The 23064-nt window shown below is 35.4% G+C and overlaps 2 protein-coding genes across 4 annotated transcripts in view; one reads left to right on the forward strand and one right to left on the reverse strand.

Moving 5' to 3' along the window:
* Dpr1 (defective proboscis extension response 1) overlaps positions 1–23064 on the reverse strand; it is a 337775-nt gene that overhangs the window by 200840 nt on the left and 113871 nt on the right. The gene's annotated exons all lie outside the window — the stretch shown is intronic.
* On the forward strand, positions 11206–21998 carry LOC139814836 (E3 ubiquitin-protein ligase MARCHF3-like). Its single transcript, XM_071781328.1, has 5 exons — positions 11206–11399; positions 16692–16817; positions 17499–17620; positions 18289–18416; positions 21793–21998. The coding sequence occupies exons 1-5, from the start codon at positions 11206–11208 to the stop codon at positions 21964–21966; spliced, it is 744 nt and encodes a 247-aa protein (XP_071637429.1). The 3' UTR covers positions 21967–21998.

The raw sequence follows: 23064 nt of genomic DNA on the forward strand, positions 1-23064 counted from the left end.
CTTTGAAGGTAGTATATAATCGCGACAATAAATCGCGACATGCGATATATTCACGTATATTGAAGATATGATTACAAGAATGAAATATCGTGACATAGAATTATATCATATCAGTAGAGATAATTATGCAGCGTTATAGTAAAGAATGATTTTAATATAACTTAATACTCGATAAAATAATATATGCAGTTTTCTTCACTTTTATCGCGATCTCTTTCCCAATTATTTCCATTATATTTAATATAGCACGACAGGGGAAGGTTCGTATTCTGCATATGTAAGAGAGTTCGCGATTCGCAATGAATTATCGTAAGTAATTGGGTAAAAGGATTGGATTAAAAGGATGAAAAACGTGTTCCTCGATAAGGATTACGCGGCGCTAATGAAAATTGGGGAGATTATGAGAACGCGCGGAGAGGACATCTTAAATATGTTCTCGTAAGCTGCCGCGACGGAAAATTTGTGTCGTGTTGCTCTCGCGGTGTCTTTGTAACAGCCGTACCAATACTAGCGCGCGATCGTATATATGTAGGCACATGCGTGTGCATGTGTGCAGTCGGTCGTCTTAAGGTACAAACCCCGAAATTTATCGCCACTAAACACGACACCCTGAAAACCCGCCTCGGTACCTGTTCCCGAAATTGCGCGAACTTCCCGTAATACGTATCTCCGCGATGTAGACGCTCTTTATTCGTACGTGTGCACGTTTCACCGTCAACGCGAGTGAGACAAGCAAACCGTTGTCGTCGTTACAGCACTGAATTGACACTATTGCCGTGAGAATGTCGTTTGAATTATTCGAGATGATATCAGCTAAAGAGCTAGTTAATTGACTTTTCTTCTTTAGGGCAGTTTAAAATATTAATTTATCAATGTGGAATTATAGATTGCAATGCGAAATCTTTATATAAATTTTTAATTCAAGTTTAAATTTACTTTTAAATGTTTCATAATATAGTTTTAATACGATATAATATTTTCACTTTTTTGCAATATGTATTTAGAAATGGGAAACTAAGATAAAAAATGGAATTTAAATGTATTAGGTGCTGCACAGACTTATGCATTTGAAAATGAATATGAAGTAGATTTGAAAGGAGCAGTAGAGTTAAGGATATCATGCACGATATCATGCATATACATAATGAATTATGCTTTACGTGGGTAAATGAGTAGAAACCTATATCATCCGGTTGATACACCGTGAATGTTGTCTTCGTAAATATTTAACTCGATACTTCATTAACGAGGCGTCTAATATTGAACATTGGGGTTGGCAAATAGGGTCGACAAAGGGTTAGCAAATAGGAGTCTCATGCTAAAGTTACCTACTGAAGTAAGTTAACTTCAGTTTTCTCTAATAGTAGGATGCTGCTCATGTACGTTTTGCTTCTCGTATAACTTGTCTACTATAAGTCTATCATACAACATGACTAATTGTACTAAGCTATCCTTCGAGATATAGATAATTTAACAAATTCAAACTTGATGAAATCAAAGCGCTCTTGTAAGAAAATCGACGAGGATTTGACAACAAAACAAAGCGTTTTAATTTTGAAGGATTAAGTTACAGATTTCCGGTTTAACTCAAATTTTCGCCAAGTCGCGAAATAAAAAGTGAAATTAATATGTGTGGCAAGTCAAGATTAAATAAAACTCCAGAACTATTCTATAACATATAGTAATACCTCTTAGCAATGAAATAATTACTGTTCCCCTTAGTTCGGTCCGTGGTACTTTGCGGTTGGTAGACTCAAGACATCTTGCTGCACATATATGTATACTTGACAGCTTATGTATTATTTCCCGTTTGCCGCGAGGAATCGAGGATTCGCCATTTGGTGCGCGAACGTCAGACGAAATCGTACACATTCGTATAATAATGTTGATGAGTGTAAAGGCCGCGAAACGCGAACAATGAAATCGCTGTGGATTGCTCGAGCGAGCAGCTCCCGCGACGTAAGTCCGGTAATATTTAATGATAAAGCGATGGAGGTGAAATGAAGTGAACTATCTAAGGTATTCACAATACGTCCCGTGCACGTACAGCCGCAATGAATTATGATCTCGCGGCGTGTACATCAGTAGCTCTCAGCTCTCCCACGGGACTCTTCTTTACGCTCGTGCCGGCATTTTACGCGCGCGTTCGCCGCGCGAATTGCGTAATCGTACAATTTCTTTGGACTTTTTTTATCACGGCATTCAACTGCACCAGGGAGAACTCCGGATCACCCGCTGGCAAATTTTTGTTATCTGCGTTGTACTATGAAAATGAATGGGCAAAATGGTTATTTAAATGTAGTTTACTGCGAATGAATCTGTGTTTTAGTGCCGTATAAGATAACAAAGCAGTCGCGATGTTCCACTATTCACTTCACAGCTCTTACAGCTCTCTCATTTGTCTCTTACATAATCAGTTAGAAGCTTGCGGACAATTATAACGACGACAAATTGATTACGACGACAATTCACGTAAGGCTTATAGAATCGTCGATTTTGAGCTTTTAGATTCACAATAGGTGAACACTCTTATTAGTATATTAGCTATCAAAGGATATATTTACATCTTTTATGAAATGGTAGTTAAAAAAGTAGACATTATTATATTATATTATCAGTTTATTATTTCTCTTATATTTTAGATGCAATACAGTATTTTAATATAGTTTATATAATTAAATTAAACTCTTCGTGGATTTTATTTGTTAATAAAAGTTAATGAAGCCACGAAGACGTTATCGCGATTTGAGTACCACGGATCTCTTCCCACGGCACTAATATAAATTCCTCTTATGCTTGCTTTCTAGCGCACGGTTCGATATCTGATTTAAAGCTGATATAGGTCGACCGTTAATTTTTCCCCGTTTTATCATTTGACGTTTCTCGAAATAAAAGAGGATATACAGGAACCCAATTGCAATTTGCGAGTGCCAATAAATTTTCAACTCGACTCGGGATTATCATTATGTGCGTTATCTGGTCGCTTATTGAAAATAAAATATATAAATTTTTTGATATCCTTTTTATATCGAAAATGATGAAACTCGTGCACAAGTCGGAGAAAGAGATGGAGAAAAAGAGAGACCTTTAATTCATAAAAATTCCTTCCTGCGCGAGAGAATCTAGATAATTATTGATTGCATATTATTGGATTTTATCGGATTTTATTGATGTTTCAGTTTTTGATTTGTAAGTTAATCATAATTTACATTATTTCTACATTATGATAATATCCGGATAATACAATTTTCTGTCATTAGGGTAAATTTTATCTCAATTTATGAAAGGCATTTGTTCGTGGAATACGTGATATTTTTAATAAAATAGACGTTTAATGGTTATAAAATATTTATAAAACATTTATTGTGGGCGAACGTAAATACACGATAATTTACAAAACATTTATTTGATTTTTATCGTCATTACATTGGTAAAATTATTTATTGAATCTTGTTTTTATATATTGCTATATTGGACATTAAAAAAAGTTTATTTCTATATAAGCAGGATGTATTGCTCATTGCATAGCATATTGATTTTTTTTATGACTTTAATAAATGTTATTTCTTACATATTGGTGCTATAAATGCATCATATATATGCACGTATACACGGTAATAAAAAAGATAGGCGTCATAAATTTAAGACGGATCCTCTACATTAAATAAAAAATCCGAACCTAAATGTATCTCTGAATATATTGCTCTTAAATCATATTAGTTTTTTATTTTTGCACAATGTATTTATATCAAATTAATCTTTTTATTATTTAAATTATGACAAAAATGTTTAAAATGTTTTCCTTAAACAGTCTGAGAAGACTTTTCAATGTATTATTAATTCATATTATTCGAAAATCAAGCCTTTGTATAGATACATGTTTACATTGCTTGTTTTTTTTTTCTCAATTTTTTGATAAACATTGGTTTTTCCCACTTTTCTATTACGATTACGTTTTATTTGCATCGCTTTATTTTTGCAAATTGCGACGAATCTAGTTAAACTGTTCTACACTTCACACTGACGCAAAAAAACAAGAGAAAAAAAACGCGAAAAATCTAGTTAACATATCCACTCGCGTGGCGCCCCATCGTTAAATTCGCCCGACGGGCCGCGACGAGACTGTTATCCGTTTGTTTGTTTTCTATTTACGGGCGTCGCTTCGCGAAATTAAGAGAAATCGTTTAGTTGAGAGCATGCGTATACAGAGTGTTTCGTAGTTTCCTGTAGTTGAGAAATGTCAGCTCCACTTTTCGTTTCCTAGCTTGTAACATATTTTTTCCGTGTGTGATAAATGTAATCTCTTCCGAAATTAAATTTTGGCATAAATAATGAATTAAAAGTTTTTAATGTTGCGTTTACATTACATGCATTACATTACATTATTATGAATCCTTTAACGTTCAAAGAAGAGATCCGATGGTTAATAAAATAAATAAAATTCCAGACGTATGAAATATTTGGCAATTTCGCAATTTTACTAATTCATTATTCGTTAATCATATGTATAACGCATTTAATTGATATTTTTAAATAATTTTAAATAATTACAAGAGGAAGAGATACACATTTTGTGTCATAATTTGTCTTAATATCTTTTCTTCCGACTGATATATGTATATTCTTTTAAAATATATAGATAGTGCATAAAACGTTAAGTTACGGAAACGATTGGACGAAAAATGTACTTGTTTTTCTGTCAATGTGCGTCGCTAGCAAGGGGTAAATTTGCGTCAGGGGAGAAAATTCACGGATGGCGTCTCGCGGACTGAAAACTTTCGTGGTTCCCCAGTGTGTCGTTTTGCACGGCCGGCGCCGAAAACAAAATCCAGATTGCGAGGGGGTTTAAAGTTCTCCTCGACGAAATCTTCGGTTGAACTGTTATATCTTGCGATGTCGGGTAAATGCAGTCGGGACGAAGGCATGTCGTTGAGTGCCGGCGAAGAAAAGGCGACAGAATCACAATGGGAGTAGCTACAAACGCGGGAATCTTCGTTTTCAGATCTTCGATCTTTATAGAGACGTACGAGTGTTCGCGTTCTTTCGATTCGCGGGAAGTGAAGATAAATGCCGACAATTTCTCAAGTAATAACAATGAAAGTAGCATAGCATCGTTATTCGTATCATGTTTTATGGGCAGCCAATGGAGAAGTGTGACACATAAAATGGTTTATTAAGTCCTATACGTATTGATGACATGCTAATTATATAATTAATGATATAGTATTTAGTATTTGTGAAACAGTGTACATATAATATATGTGCAAAAGATGTAAAGCATTTTCAATTAAAAGTAATTCTTTCCGCATTGCTATTTCTTCTCAAATTAACAGACATTCTTTATTAATATCGAAAATATTTGGGTTATTGAAGTACTTTATTTTTGCAACTATAAGCTTTTTTCTAATTTTCTATTATGATGTATATCGTCTAGTATATATATCCTAAGTCTTCTTAAAATAAACTATCGGATCGACTCTGTAATAACGTCAGAATTTTTTGCTTCGAGTTTGCTGCAGTTTTTGCGCGATCTATGGATAAAATTAGAACAACTATGCTCTCAGTCGGATATAGATATGAATTTATAAATTAGATACTGGTATTATCTCGGTTGCAACATTTTGATATTCTGATTCTAAATTTATTTATTTCACGGTCTTTAAATAATCGTTAAATAGATGAAGCCTTAAATTCTTGAATGACTTATTTCTAACAAGAATAAACGATAGTACATCGCAAATTTGAAACATTGTTACATTAGTCTAAGAATCAATAATATATATTACGAGGATTACATTTTTAGTCCATCTAATATTATTAACCTTTGATCAACAAAAGAGCACGCTTGATAGAAGTGTCTTTGCTTTAATACTGTCACATCCATCTTCTAGGATCGATGAAGAAACGGTCATTGCAGTTTAATGGATGCATCTCCATTACTTGAACATTATATACTATTATGCAATATTACATCGAGATAAAAAAAATGTATAAAAACATTTAAATGAACTGACAGACAAAATGTATATGGATTGAAATATCCGTGATTGAAGAGCGTACTTGATCACTCAAGCATTCGCTGAGTAATATATTGCAAATAATTTTCTCCCATGAAACTTGCAAAGTTTATCGTAATTGAGAGCGATTTTATACGTATCCTGTATTAAGTAATATATACACGAATTAATCACTATAACACTTCCTCTCATAAATTATTCCATTTATATTTCGTCGAAGCTTCATTCATTAAATCAAACTAGAGTATCGCATTAGTTTATAACGGATGTGAAAAGTAATTAATAGCCACATTATTACCATATCACGGTAATTAAACCGTGTAATGAAATTGAATGAATCGTAGCATTGCAATCCCAATTAATGCTGCTTTCACAGTTCTACTGTCGATAGAGCTTTTGCGTGATCTCTATAATTAAAACTTTTGTGCGTTGATATAGTGACGTTAAAGCGTGCATCAAAATTTGTGCATTTTTTTCCTGTTCTGATAAAAAAATTAAATATTAAATGAAAAGTGTGTTATTCTTGTAAGACTTAAATAAGTGAAATCTACTGAAATTGAAGACAAATAAATAGTATTGCAATATTTAATATTAAATGTTTTATTTTACTTATTTTGTTGAAAGGAGAGACACGAATTTCCAACGAAATTAAAAGGAAGAGAAGTCGAGATTGTCCTCGAAGGGCGCCTGTTGGAAGAAGTTAAGTACAAACGGCAGGTTCTTTTTCTCCGTGAATGATAGACCGTGAATCTTAATGCGATGCAAATCCAGGCGTTTCGCGGGAAAAAGTTTCGATGCAGTGGCGCCATAAATCAGGAACCCGCCCGAGATTCAATTTAGTGACGTTGGCGCACAGCATAGTTTCTGCAGTTAATTAATCTTCATAATCTTATGACGGGGCCGCGATCTCGGGACATTCTTCCCCAGATCTCAATTTGGAATGGGCAAAATATGCAATTCCTTCAAAGAGACTACCTGAGGTCAATTTCGTTCCGTCGAATAATTATGTGAATAGTCGGAAAGATTGAAAAAGTGGCAAAAAATCAAATTTTTATTAACATATTGATGTAAATGACAAAAGAAATTGCATATTGATATAAAAGTTCTTAATGGAGATGATAGAGAGATTTAAAAATTTTTAAGAACACATGTATTTTTCGATTTTTTGGTCATACATTATGACATTTGAACATTGAAAAAAAGAAATGTCGTATATTTTATGAAATATTAGCAGGTTATCATTTCCAGGGATTCATAGCCCATCCAGTCTTATAAGACTAATACACTTTTATGGCTATGAAAGTCTGTCACCGCCATTAATAAATCTCGTTTCATTTAGTTAATAGATCTCTTTCTTAGAATATAAATAAGTGTCTCAAAAGATATTCAGTTAGTAATTTTTTCACGTCGGTAGCTCGTACATAAAGAACAAATTATATATAATTTTATTAAAAGTTATATAACTGCACGCGCTTTCAAATTGATTAACTACAGTGCTGCCGACGTCTATTCCAAAACTGTATTTTTTCTTTCAAAGGAATCTCATTTCGAGATCCAATAAAAAGCCGCTAGCAGACCGTACAGACCGAGTGTTTACGTACGAAAGGCGAAATTGAAGTGTACCAGCGCGCACGGAAATTTTTTATTTTGCGTTTGAAATGCATTTTCACTCGTTCGACAACAAGAATCCAGCTTTGATTTCAAACGGACCGGAGTTTGCTTTCAATTTTACAGTTAATGTTTCATTGTAGTGTTATTCTGTTTTCAGTTGGCACGCAGCCGTTTTCACGATATACAAAACGTATTTTACATCTGTATGATCGATCGGTTCCCAGAGGTTAGGTGGATTAATTTCGAGATCCATAGAAAATGAGACCCGGTAGATTAATTCGCAAATCTTCTCAATCGTGCATTTTTTACCTCCGTATGAATTCGCCAGTAATATGTTCAGTTTAAATCAAATGTTTCGGGGATCAATTAGGATAATTTTTACATAAGCAAAACGCAAATGAAATAAATATAGAATTATAAAAGAAAGAATCGTGGCACCCCTCGACGTTTAAAAAACAATATTGTTGTTTTTCAAGATAATGTATTATGCATTAAAATTTTATAGGCAACGCAAATAAAATACAATTAGATATACAACTGGACAAAAAAATTTCAACATATCGATTTATTAGTTTAGGATTTATAAGTTTTTTTGTATTTATACTTGCTACATGCACAACTATTTAACATGCTTAAAAAAAAATTTGTCTATACCTACTCGTATTAATTAACAGCTAATCAGCGGAAGCAAACATATCGATGTTCCTTAAGCAGAGTTTACACACGTAATCATTAGTGGCGTCAATCGACTAGCGCCAGTAAAAAGACTAGCGCAAGTGCAAACACTTGATACAAACTTGGTGATTATTGGCCAAAGCATATAACCTCAAAATTTGAGGTTATATGCTTGCTGTCATTTACTGTGTGTTTAATTAATAAATGTTAAATATTTTTCATATATTATACGCTAATAGCATTACTGTGTAAACACTTGTGAGTTTGCCAGTTTAATGGCAACGGTTTCTGGCGCCAATGAATGCCAGTCAGTTGGCGCCACTAATCATTGCATGTGTAAACGCTGCTTTATAGGAATCAAATTAGAATCAAACGGTCCAAGCTTTGACAGCCTTATATTAATTTCCGTGTGTATATACATATATATATATATATATATATATATATATATATATACATATATTTTTCCAACTTATTTAACTGCGCGCCGATTTTTTATCGGACTTGAAACACAGTTATTGGTGGAAGTAAAACCCTTCCCTTCCCGGAATCAAATCGATTTAATTATCTAAAAACTGTAAAGAATTTATTGCGAAAAATATTACCTCAGCCAGGATTCGAACCTGGAACCTCCCTCATTCCGTGAAGGGTGTCGTACCAATTTGACTACCGATGAGGCATGTGGTAATATTTATATATCGCAATAACCGGTTAATCGCTGCTTTAGGAATATTCTAACATAATTGTAAAGCATCGAAGTATAGCATATATTACATGCAGTAAAACATGGTACAATGATTTTTAATATTTCAACTTTTAACAAGACGATATTTAATTTAACATAAACTTCGTTTCATCAAAATTTGATAAATGAATATAAATAAATAACGAAATCTTTTTATCGTGACTTTTGTTGAAGAAAAATGCAATACGATTTTCTGATCAAACTATAGATAGAAAGTTACATTTTTAACAGATAAAAAAATCACAACCTTTCGATCTAGCACATTTTCATTTATCGCGGTTGCTTCGCTGAAAAAAAACAAAAAAATGACGATGAAAAACGAGCTAAATTACTATTGCAATGCGCGTTCGATGTGTCAGCATCCTCGGATAGGTTAAAAGTTACCTCTGCCGACCTTTCAGGTCGGCTCCATATTTGCATTCGGTGGTGTCGCGTTACATAAAAAATAAACTCCACTCCAATTACGAGATCGGAAGGACTTCGGAGGACTCAGCGCGGCGTGCGCGACTTCCTTTTACGGGAAATTGTTGGTTATGTATCGCGACGGAAACTTTCGCGATGTCGGAAACGCAGGTAGGTAGGTAGGTTTTGCCTGTCGCGACGTCGCTATGGCTTGCATTCTTCATCTGGAATATTGCCGCAGCCGGCGGGACTTCGTTTAAAGTTCGGTCCCATTGTCGCGGAAAAACTTGAGAGCATCTACTTCCTCGTATCAAAGAGCTCGAGAGATTGCGTCTCGTTATAGAGAAGAGAGCACCCGGGCATGATATAAATTTTCACTCACTCGACATTTCCGGGAGTCTTCGAATTCGCGAGAATTAAACGTATCTCGCGGACGGAGATCCAACCAAATCTTTAGTAATGAATTGAAGATTCGGTTCGATTCGTTTTTTGGATGGGATAATTGAAGACGAACATGTGGAAGTAATTGTTAACCCTTTAATTATAGGAAACAAAATTTATAAAAGACAATATTGAATAATATAGTAATTTAAATATGAATGCAAGAACTGGGTTGAGTCATTGTTATATAATTTACTTGTAAAGTTAATCGTTTGATACGCTATGTAATTTTAATCTGCTAAAATCGAGCAAGTTAATAATATCATGGTGAACTGTAATTGGTTAATATTTGTGATGTTAAATGTGTGAAAATTATAAAACACGCAAAATAATTTTCAAGTGCACTCGACTTTTTGATATAATATGAAAATTAATGAAATTTAAAATAATTAATGAGGCCTGCTATACGTTTGGACATTTAATAAATCAATGAATTTGATAATAGAGAAAATATAAAGTTTTTATTAAATAAAATATCCAATTACCTTATTAATACAATGTATGAACTTTTGAAGTTAATGCATCGGCATGTTCGTTAAAGCTAACTTTACCATTTAATAAGCTGCCGAGTGATTTCATGTTAAAACTTCAAATAAATTCGATTTAGATCTGGATAGTGAATAAATGAATGCAGAAATTTCTCTCGTGATCGCTCATGCATATGCACCGTGTTATGTACAACTTTCTTTTCCAATCGATCGAGCAACGCGTACAAAATAGTATTAATTTTGTTTTAGACTTGAGGAAATATTAAAGAAAAATACAAAAGAAAGTACAAAAAAAGGAAAAATTTAAAAAATTTTTAACAGATATAGTTGAAAAGAGTCGATTTTTAGTTGTATAATCAACGTTTCGTTTAATACAGTATGACCCAACAAACCGGACGAGCTTCTCCGATAGTTTATTTTTCGTAAAAAAAATTTAAATTTTATAATCGGGCGCTTTTTTTATCTGCTTCCCTTTAGCATAAACATTTTTTCTCTTCAAAGTTTTCTTTATTAGCCTTCTTTATTAAACATATGAGAATTCACACTTGAGTACAATCGAGCTTTTGTCTCGCTAAATTCGGAAGTGTGGGAGATAATAATTGGATAGAAGCATCACGAGAGCTTGCGGGTTGGCAACCACTGGCGCGAACTATTATCAGATTTCCGATCGGTTCGTATAGAAAATAGACGCTTAAAGCCGGCCGGCGCGGTGCGGTGAATGGGGTGTAAATAAGCGCGAGTACGTGGTGGATCATGCATATGCACCGCGTGGTGTGTGTCCTTCTCTCTGGCTGGTTCCACAGTTAACTTGGATCACGAGCGCAGCATGCCGATGCCGCCATCGGCCATGGCTCCCGAGGGCTCGGCCTGCAATTTAAATGGCCGCGACACGCAGCAAGTGTCTCCGGGGGTCGTTGGACAACAGCATCGGCTTACCCGCAGCCTGATCTCGGTCGGGTCCAGCGTTTGCCGAATATGTCACACAAACACGGCGAAGGAACCGCTTATTTCCCCTTGTAGGTAAATGCATATTCGCTCTATCACAGCTTGATTAGATGCAGTACTGCATAACGGACGAAACTTCAATTTCGGAAGGTTTATTTAAATGGTTGTTTTAATGAAATGATGGCATAAACGGTACAATAAGATCAAATATATAGTGATTAAGTAATGGACGAATAAAAAAGAAATAATAGTTTTGTCCGGCAGTACTGTTAAATATTATACACAATGCGATAACTTATAAAACGGATGTTAATTACGACAGTGTTGAGAGCTTTGATGTAAGCGCCTTTTTCATAGCATTGCTGAATTAAATGAAATAGCTGATTGAAGATTTATGAGGTAATTTGAAGAAAAAAGAAAGAGAATTTATCTTACTATATATTTTTTTAAATTAAACTAAAATTTACATTGTATGTACGAGTTTGTGTGCGTATAGAATACAGTAATATACATGTATGTATGTGGATTATAATAACTCCAAGGCCAGATATATTTGGAGTTATGATTTATGTATGTAGGTATATTACAATATAGATGAGACTCACAAACGTATTTAGAGGTGAGGTAGACCGCTAATTTTAGAACTGTAATTGAACTAATTTAAGAACCGTAATTGGGTGCAGAATAACCTTAGATTAAATTGTTTAATGACGTTATTGAGTGATTCCAATATACTATAAAAAATCCAATTCTATAAAAAAAAGATTACTCTTAAAGGAGGGAAGAAAATTACAATTATTTCGTATTACACAAAATATTATTTCTAATTTTAAAATAGAAAGAGGTTTTCGGTTATTCTGTACTGAAATATTCGCACGTTTGTTTGTTAATACGTGCTCTAAATTACTACAGCAGTTAAAAAATATTTTGAAACATTTATACTTATTATTTAAAATGGTATTGTTGTCACGTTAAAAAGTAATTTACAATGAAAACAACTGGATGCACGCGCAATTTTTTCTTATAGTACTGAAATGTTTGTTCGTATGTAAATACGAGTAATTGTAATACTTCTTCAAATACATCATACACAAATTTTCCAATTTAAGAAAAAGATCGTTTGTTGCTTGTAATATCACGTGCAGAAAGAATGCAGTTGTGCATTTACGATTTCGAAAACTTTATCGCCATGGCAAAACGACATGTATCATCCACATAGTTATGGTCCGGGATTTAGGACAGAATTCCGCCATCTTACGAACGTCCCATTTTTCATACTTAATAGGATTCGAGAAAAATGTGGTGCTCACTGGAACGGGAAGTGCTTACGTATTAATGGCGGAACATCGCGATATTTAAATCCTGTGGATTCAGCTTCGGATATTTCTGTTGATTTATTCAAACGTTATATAGCCAAAAAAATTGCTAAAGATTGACGTATGTGAAAAATACAAAATATGTGCACATGAATTATTATATTTTCTAGCAATAATAGTTTTGTGCGCTATTTGATGCAATTTACGTTAAAATGTAAGATACAAATTTGAGTTTTATAATAGGGTACAGTTGACTTTTATTTCATTCAGTATTTTACAATGACCCTCAAAGATACTATAATAATTAAAACAGTTGCAACTGCACGCCAGAATTAGAGCGGTAGTTTCGGGGTCGAAATATAACAGTGTTGAGAGTTTAGTAAATTTCACTAGTTTAGAATTTACTTGGCGAAGTAAAGTCTTAAAATAAGTATAAATCGAGTAAGTCTTCATTTTAAGCTAATTTTAATGGCTTTTATTTTAAGTGAACTTTAATGTGAGAGGCTTTGTGATCAGTTATTACTATTTCAAGCTGATGGAAGTATTTCAAGCTGGAAATTTAGTTAAGTTGGTGGGCATCGATTTGTGATAAATTTACTTATTAAACAAATATATATAGGTCACTATAAGGCGGAGAAAAGCATTTAATTGCTTTGATTCCCAATAGCATATTCTTCACCATCTATCACAATGTACGTCGCGCAAAACGACAAATGCTAATTTGGCGCAAGCATGAGACGGGAGACAGGCGCTAATTCATTAGCGTTAAAGCTCAATTAAGCGATGATCATTTTGCGTCATCCAATCACCACGTGAAATATCACGGGGGATTAGCCGTTATAGTTATATACTTGGAAAGCTAAAGACATTCGGAATATCTTGAGTTGATTCATTACTTTGAAACTCTGTTACTGCCTGTCATACGTTCGAATTTACGTGTCGCAGAGCTAGATAATTTTGCAAGGTTTAAAGAGTAAAAAAAAACTGACTCTAACGAACGGTAACTGATCATAATTTTATTTTCTCTTAGTCGCAAACGACGACTTTTACAGCTTCTTAAAAAAAGAAGAAGAAAAAGGAGATGATCCAATTAGATTATCTCCTGATTTTAAGGCGTCCTCACGTTTATTTTCCAGCAGCCTTCGCGATTATTTTATTTAACGTTTCGGTAAGATCGTGCCCTTATCGTTTTTGCAGAGGGACGTCCGTACTGCCCCGTCAACTTAACGACCTAAGCCGCGCCCTCTTCGCTCGTAGGGGCTTAATTCACGAGGACCTCGCGAGAATTCCCGATTACGTGCTACGTTTTATATCTCGCGACCCATTTCTTTTCGTATTACCACGACAACATTATAGACGCGCGATGGTAAATGCCGTGGCATCCAACGAGAAATCTGGTTGACTCGGCGCATGAATCATCGCGAATTTTGATGCGACCGATTATTTATGGTGAAAAGCAGAGTGGTTGCCCCTCATAGTGGAAACATCTGTAGTTTCGTAGATCACGCCGCGCACCGCCAAATGCAACGCGTTCGAGAGTACGAATGCTCGATTTTACTTCTCCCTTTCTTCGAGTAAGCAAATCTGTTTTCTTACCCCTGCTCGTCTTTAGTTGAGGGAAATGGAAGGTGAAACATTTTTGTCAGGCAGATATTAATATCATCCATATTTGCTTTATCATATCTATTTACGCATCTTGTTTATGCTCTGTATTATGTGTGTAAAAATTTTTTGTACCCGCAATTATTAACTAAACAATGAAGCTATGTTGTAATAAACTTACAGTATTACGGTGTTTAAAAACGTCGGTAGGATCGCGACGGGGATAGGTGGTGGATTGTTTAAAATGTTTCATTATCGGAGGTTGAGTTGAAATTTTTCCGAGCGATCCCAGGCAACTTTCCTAGCGGTCGCTCGCGAATTATTTCTCGTTTAATATTGTTCCTTATATCGCACTCGACGCTGACGGAGTATTCCAGATTCTGCTACATACCGTGCATTGTTCACCGAAACAATCGCAAAACTGATGTCATAACGCAGCAGCTATACTCCGCGGCGCGGCGAAAGAAAAGCGGCATAAATTTCATCGGACGATAACTGTTTTGCTGCTGGATACGCGGGCTAATCATCGTCCATGTACACCGTCATGCTGCCAAAGGGAAAAGTTTATGACGCCGGTGAGCCACGGGGCGAGCAAATCATATAAAAGAGAAATGTTTTATTCGCTGCATCGCGCGCCGCGTATCTTTTTTCTTTTGCATCGCATATTTTTGTCCGTTGAGAAATTTTATGTTATTTTAAACTCGTTTTAAACTTGTAGAAGGTGTCTTTAATATACATATTTGACAATTGGATCAATATAATACTTATCAACAAGGTTTATTGCAGACATTTGATATCTTTGTTCTGATATTGTGTGTGAAACTAATATAATGTTAAATTATGAAATATCATAGTAAAGTCTCTTATGAAGTCCATTTATTGAGAAAATAATATTCTAATATTTTATTCGCCCGCGCGATCTTTCCATGTTATAAGTAACGGATGAATAGTTGAAATAATTAGAGATTACCATATGTGTTAAATATTTTGCATTCAGTCGCGTGTAGTTATTTCCCTTGTTTAACAAGGAGATCTACGCACGAGTCTGATATCACATGCATTAACGAGACTTTAACGCATAAACTTGTCTTCAGAATCACTATATTGTGCAACAGTAGTTATACAGTTCAGGTTTACTGACTTCCGTATCTCGTTCGAACTAATTTGCGCGCTGCTGCATACATCGCAGATGTAGGATGCGTAGGAAGCGAGGAGCATGTCGTGATAGTTGCCGGTGCTGTTTATAATAACGAGATTACCCAGCGAACAGCGGTCGTTTAACACGGCTGACAAAGCGAAACGTCGTGACTCTATCGTCGAATGAAGTATATTCCGGCTCGGCACCGAAATCGACCTCACGTAGTCGCATAATTCTCGCGTTGGCTGTGAGATGGAGAATTGTGCTAAGAAGGGACGAGGGAACGAAACGTTATAAGAAGGAAACTCTCTTTCGCTTCCTTTTGCCCCTTCTCTTTCTCATTTACGGCCCGGCGCCACCGAGAGACGGTAGAATGGCGTAAATGAATGAATAGTTCGAGGAACGTGTTCCGGCGATTAAGGACACACAACTCGTGCTTGAAAAAGTACGTGAAAACGCAGCGGGAACGTGCGAAATGAGAGCGGCCCGCTGCAAATCTCCCATGCGTTATTCCTTCATAATTCTCCAACTTACGGAAATCCTTTCTAATCCGAATATTACTTTGAAGCCATAGGCATTCGGTCCGGAGCAGTAGAGAATAATGAGGAATCGGATATAACTTATTTTTCTTATGTTCTCCATTGCGGAATGCATTTCCCGATGATGCGTTCACGCCGCGAGCGAACACGAATGAACAGGTTTAATATTTTCTATACGACAGATTATATGGAATGCAATAATGTGCACTTGTGTAATTTTATTTCTACAAATATATGTGCGAGAGAAATTTTACAATATGAATGCAATATGAGTACAATACGTTAATCAATTGCTAATTCAGCAGACGCGTTTTTATTTGAAAATAATTAATTTTACATATTTAAATTATTTTATAAAGATTATATTAAAATTTAAATGCATATTTCGTAACGAGACTGATGGAGACTATTTTTTCCGAGTGCAGATTTTTTAAGTTGAGTCTAGTAAGCGTCGGTATTGCTATATATTTTTGCTTGGAAACAGCTGAGCGAATTCGAGGGCGCAGCGAAAGAATCAACGAAGCCACTTAGTTTCTTCCCTTACAATCCCATCTCGGATTCCTGTCTAGACTCAATTCATCGAATTTCCGCGACTTTAAATAACACAAATGAAATTCTGTTTTCCACAAAGAAGTAACGTAATCGGCATTACGTTATTTCTTTGCCGTTGTCCTTTTGCATTGATAAAGTCACGCAGCATTCTTTCATGTGTGCGTCACCGCAATACATTACATTACAATATTGCGATATATACGCGGCCTGTCTCTTCCAGGTGCAAGGGCACGCTGGCTTACGTGCACTTGTCCTGCCTGGAACGATGGCTGAATCAGTCGTGCCGAACTTACTGCGAATTGTGCCGGTACTACTTCAATGCCGTGGAGACGCCTCGTTATCGATGGTGAGCATTACATTTATCGGGTTAGCGAGGTAGGGCGCACTTTCAAGCCAGATGTAATTCAAGCACCTGAAATGTATTTCGATCTCTCCGCACACCGACGCGTTTCCTTATTTCGTTTTCCGCTATATCGTGCCCATTATTCTCGTTTCTGCGATGAATTGATTTCGGTCATATTTCTTTTTTTTCTATTTTCTTCTGTGCAATTTGTTTCCTTACTGTGAGTCGATTAGGTTGCAATTTGGAGCAAACTTGAACATCAAAAATGATGTATCGAGTAAATTGCTCTATAGGAACATCGTATCGACGATAAACTGCAACGTTTTGCATACTGATTTATGTGTTAAAATAACGTATAATCCATCACTTTAACTTTGCAATTTGGATATTAGAATAATAAATAAATTCGTTCTTTTCACAAGACGTTTATCATCAAATAATATTAATTTTATTTATTTATATAAGTTGAAGCAGTGTTAAAACAGTATTTTTATATTTTATATTTTATATAACTGTAAAAATAAATTATGTTCCATAATTCTAATATCGCGTTGTATAGTTTACCGACAAGCATTTTGTTTCTTTGTGATAAGCGTATGATCCTCTACGGATGAATTTTTTGAGCTTTTATCTTAATAGCCGTACCCGGCTGCGCATAGTTATCATTTTTATGAGTACCTGCAGGCCAGAATCTCTGAGGATATGGATCAGCCATCCGCGGAATCGTAGGAATATAGAATCAGACCTGCTCATCTTAACGTTACTTACTATCGTTACGGTGGGATTAACCGCGGTATGCCTTTTGGGTGAGTGGCTTTTTTATATATATAATGGAAACGGTCGCTCCGTTTACGATGAAGCAAATAAACTGCCAAGTACCAAGGAATGTGCAGAAATATCAATGCAAATATTGGATATTACTTCACATATATTTTTTAAACTTGCTCGATGCATTCCGTAACGAATTTGATAAGTCGGAAGTTTAAAAAATTTTGTAGAATATACAATTACCCCTCTTCGTAATTGACTAAATCCATTTTTTTTTTTTAAATGCATTCAGAGAAAGATGCTATATATTTTATGTTATTATACATAACACTGTAGGTATTTAAATCATTTAACATTAAAATATTAAGCTTGAACTAATCTGATGCTTAAAATAATTTCGCGCTTTCGAATATTAAGTTGTAAAATTATTTAATTATTACTCGGAATTGTATAAAGTGTAGTATCAACCTTCAACACTCATATATATATTTTATATACATATTTCTTGCATTTCAAAATTCTGTTAGAAGTACAGAGAAAATAACATCTCGTTGTTACGGAATAACGCGATATACTACTGCGAAAGAGAATTCAAATCGTATGTTGACGAAGACAATCTCACAGTTCCGTCCGATAAGCGTTCCACTTTTGTGAAACTATACACCAAACTGAGTATACGTACTTGTTATCCGCTGTAACTTTGCAGGTATGCGATACTTTATCATTGAAGGGAAAAAGATCGGGATTTCCAAGCTCTGGACGCGAGGAGCGATATGGTTTTTTCTGACCATCGTGATATTAGGCTATGGCACCACAGTTTACCTGCTCTGCAGGGTAATTATGCTCTCGATTTACTTGTCCTTAAAGCTATCAGTCTAATATTACTTATAACGCTAAAAGATTGCATTTAATAAGAACAAATTAGAATGAACGCTAGTTTATATAAGAGATAACAATATCGCGATAAAACAGGGCTTAATATTATTGATTTCTTTGAATTAAAATATAATCGGGACAGATGCTTTCATTTTATACGTAACTTCTATTGTTTGATATTCAATAGAAATACGCGATATATGCGAATTTAACTGATTACACATTAATTAGCTTAACGGAAGATGTCGCATTAAATAACTTATACAATACTGAAATCATTTTATTAAATATTTAGTTAATTAATTATGTAATATTACAAAGATATGAATATAATATCATGTCCCATATTTTTAACTGAATGCATTGGAAATGTTTCAATATAAATTTGCGCGAATATCTTATTAAATTTACATGGATTAGTTCATCAAAAGCTAAAATTTATGGAATTATCGGTTTACTTTATATACTAACGATGGGCATACATAAAACAAATGGAACTAATATTATGATATGGTACGATATTGTATATTTGTGAGATTAATATTTGAAACATCGTTTCTTCAAAGAACCGAATGTGTCTTTACAGTTAGATATCAGTAAATAAAATTTAATTTTGGAAAAAATAAACGCGATAAAGCTTTTCTTGTTCAAATGAACATAGGTAAATTGTGTCATGTAATACGATACAAATTAAATGGTTTATTCTTTTAATATAATCAACTACAATATGCAATTTTTATAACATGATACGTGAACATGTTAAAATAACATTTGTATTTATTCAAATAATATTCATATTTAATTTATCTGAAATAATTTTTATTTAATTTTTTAACAAATTTTTGTATATTGATGTAACAGATTTGGCTCGAAGCTGAAGTATTTTAAAGTAATAGTAGATTTTTTTTCATTGTATCAAGGGTATATTATTTTGTCAAAGGCTTTATTAACTCCTAAATGAACGCTTCTACTCTTTTAGAAATCACAAGTTAGACGTGTAAGTTTTCATATACTTTGGACGTGTAGTCAATATATATTGTAATATCCATAACTTAATACCTATTGACGCTTCGAGTTTGAAACAATGGCCATTTTTCTTAGTTTAGACTACACTATCTTCGGCTGAAAGGTTGTACGGTAAGCCAGGAATGCCTTGTGCATAACGCGCGAGTTATTTACCTGCATAATATCTTTCGAAGAATGTATCTGACCGAGATATATACGCATGTCGTAACGTAAGAATATAGAGTCGTAGTATTCGGACTTTCGACTAGTAACGTACTCGGGATAACTTGCATCAGTATGCATCCTGTGGGTCATCGACTTTATGTCTCATCCAGCACGACGAAGTCGTGCCGCGGTTTACGTTTATGCGGCGCGATCTCGCCAGGCCAGATAGCGACGCCCCGGGGCGGACGCATTAAGGCGCGATGCAAAGGTGAAACAGGTGAACGACGTCCCGACGCTCAAATGCGCGGATATAACACGGGCGAGCGATTCGGAACAAATGTGTTAGAACGCACTCCGCGCCGGAAGAGTGCGAAAGATACACGACGCTCTCTGATATAAAAAGAATACATATGCAAAGAATATGATGCAAGGTGTGGTGCGAGCGAATCGGAAACCTGGCTAATAAGGTCTTTTTTTGTTTAAATACCGCGCGCACCTAAGAAAAAATTACGTCACGCGTTTATATCTTTACGAAAATCGTTTTACGATTTACTTCTTTATGATACTTTAACAACGCGATTGGTACAATAGGAAAGCCATTTCATGTTAACGCTTTTTCTCGATGACTGGAAAATTGTGTTGTAATTCGCGAACTTTCATCTATAAGCATTTATTTTACTATACGGTTTACTTAATGGTTAATTTTCATTTATGTATATTACCCTCCTTAGGGGAATGAAGATCATAATCTTTATGACGTCGGTGTGAATTAAACGAGAGTTTCCGTTCATGACTGTTATGGCGAATATTTACGGCGATTGTTTATATGTCCTAAAATGCTTGCTAATGCTCGTTAAAATCATATATACTTAGTTAATTACCGTGGAGCCTGTCAGCAAGTGCTGAGTTTGATTATCTTGCCCTAAAGCTGTTACTAAATTAATTGTTATTGGCATCATCTCAAACATGAATATGGATATCGTTAAATTTTCGCATGCAAATATGAAATTGAATAAGATTATCGTACCAACAATTTTCTCTGGTATATCTAATGAGAGTTCTAATTGATTCTTAACATAAAAATAAAACATTTTGACAATTGCATTAAAAAAACTTAAATGTTTAAATCAGGGACTCTTACAGAAAAAATTTAAAAAACAAAAATTAGCAATAGAAATAAGAAGAAAGTTTGATATTATTTTATTTATTAACTTACATAAGATATCATTTGTAGTTTATGGATGTTTCCACAGTTTAACCACTAATCAATTCTTTAAAAACTTTTTAGCTTGAATGAATTCATTCACTAATAATTTTCTATAGCATTACAAAAGAGTGACTAACTTTAAATTGTGTTATTGTTTCCTAATTCATTATTTATGTCTCATTCATAGAAGCATAATTATCATATATACCACTATATCTTGCGCCAGTATAACTCTAGAATATATGCGGTAGTCTAGTCACGTAGTATACGTATATTCTTGGTACGGTACAGATCAATGTCGTCGATAAATCGAAAGATTTATCAGCCACTAGAATCTATAATACATTATTCCACCTGGAACAAAGTGCGCCTTCGATCCCGGGGAAGAATTATTCATGCCGCTTAACGTCTCTGCTGTACTATTGAAAACCAGGGGCTGTACTAAATGAGGATGGGCGAGCGAAATGATTCGTCCGGTGCGCGATATTTCGCCGGGTTATCCGAAAGCAGTCTAACGAATCGCGCGTCACCGAATGCCCTCGTTAATCCTCGCAAAAGATCCTGCGACCACTTTGAAGCGCAGAGTGCACTCTGCGTACGGAGGATAGGATGGTGAAGTTTTAAATAAAACCGTCAGTCCCGTCGCGCTGTAAATCGCTGCAGTTGAATCGAAATCGTCGGACGTCGTGTTTAATTAAGAATAATCGCGAATACGCGCCACTTTCCGAATCCGCGTCTCTCTCTCTTGTTTCCGATTGTACCTCGCACTCTTTTGCCCTCTCTCTTTTTCACGTCGGAGGGCACTCGAGGCGCGTCACTCGAGCCTGATTTATCGAGTGGACTGCCCTTTGCCCCTGACAACTGAAACTGCCCGGATAATTTAAATCGGCGGGAAAAGGAACAGCCGTGACCCCGGCGGCTCTCTCCGCTCGCTCACATTTGTCTCTCCTTCTTCAGGACCAGGTGTCGCCGTGGTACAGGTGGTGGAAGAGCACCGTCAATGTCAGACTTGTCGTGGACCCTCAATTGCTTCATCGTCGTCCCTCGGACGAGTCCTCTCAGGACCACGAGAGTCACGACGGGTCGAGGGAGATGACGGCGACGCCGACGTCCGCGGTCGATACGTCATAAAGCGAATGTATGTCGATAAAAAGTGAGAGCAAGCCCGGCTGACATATATAAAAATGTAACTGTGAAAGTTTCAGGACGTAAATCACGAATGAATGAAATAAACACGACTGTTACTTGTGCAACAAAACGTATTGTAAGCTGATTCATATATATCACGCGCTATTATTCAATGTTTCAGTTATATTTGTCGTTCGTTACTGTGTAATTATTCTGTACAGTCAGAACTTTAATCCCGATTCCTTGGATCGCGTTAACCCCGATTTTTATCACGCGAATTTACGTAGTAAGCGTATTTTCTCCGAAACCTTTCAACATTCGACGGAATTCGATCCTGTCCGTCTTCCTGGTGTGAAAAAAAACTCGCGTGACTCGCGCAACGTGTCGACGCATGCAATCGCGGTAAATTGTTTTCCGTTTCTTTCGCCGCTGATTGCTTGTGCGCCTCGCGTACGTTGTCCTTCTTAAAAAAGAACTTTCCGCATTTCTCATGGCGTGCCGCGCGCGAGATTTAATCGCGCAAATGAGATCTGAACGCGCGCGCGCGCACCAGGTACATTAAACAGAAATACCTTGCGAATTTAAACGCGTGCTTTCTGCCAAGAAAAATTTAGCTAGCCGGCCAAGAGCTCGCGGTGAATAAGCGGAGGTACTGCTGATCTAGCAATTAACTCATCTGGCATGATGCCAACTATTTATATTACAGCGTTATCGTATATTCTATTCGTTGTTCCTTCGTCTGTTACTGCTAGCTAATGTTTCTTTCCTTATTTAAACCAAGACAGAAAGAGAGAGTTAAGGCTCATAATAGAGTAAAGAACTTTTAAAGTTAATTTGCAGAAAGTATTCGTTGGTATCGTTAAACTTTCGTATAAGCTATTTTAAAGGCGATGTAAGTTTAAATCTAATGTTATTGAGTTAATTACTTAACTCTAATTGAAGATTAATTTCAGTCTAACAAAATTCTAATATAAAGATTCATATAATGTGAAATATATCATGTGAAAATTAAGCAGACACAACGCGGAATTAAGTTTTTCTTTTTTAAAACTATATTTTTGCCAAAGAACTTCTCTACTTTATTGTCAGATTGACAAAACG

Source organism: Temnothorax longispinosus, chromosome 6, assembly GCF_030848805.1.
Source record: "Temnothorax longispinosus isolate EJ_2023e chromosome 6, Tlon_JGU_v1, whole genome shotgun sequence".
NCBI lineage: Eukaryota > Metazoa > Arthropoda > Insecta > Hymenoptera > Formicidae > Temnothorax > Temnothorax longispinosus.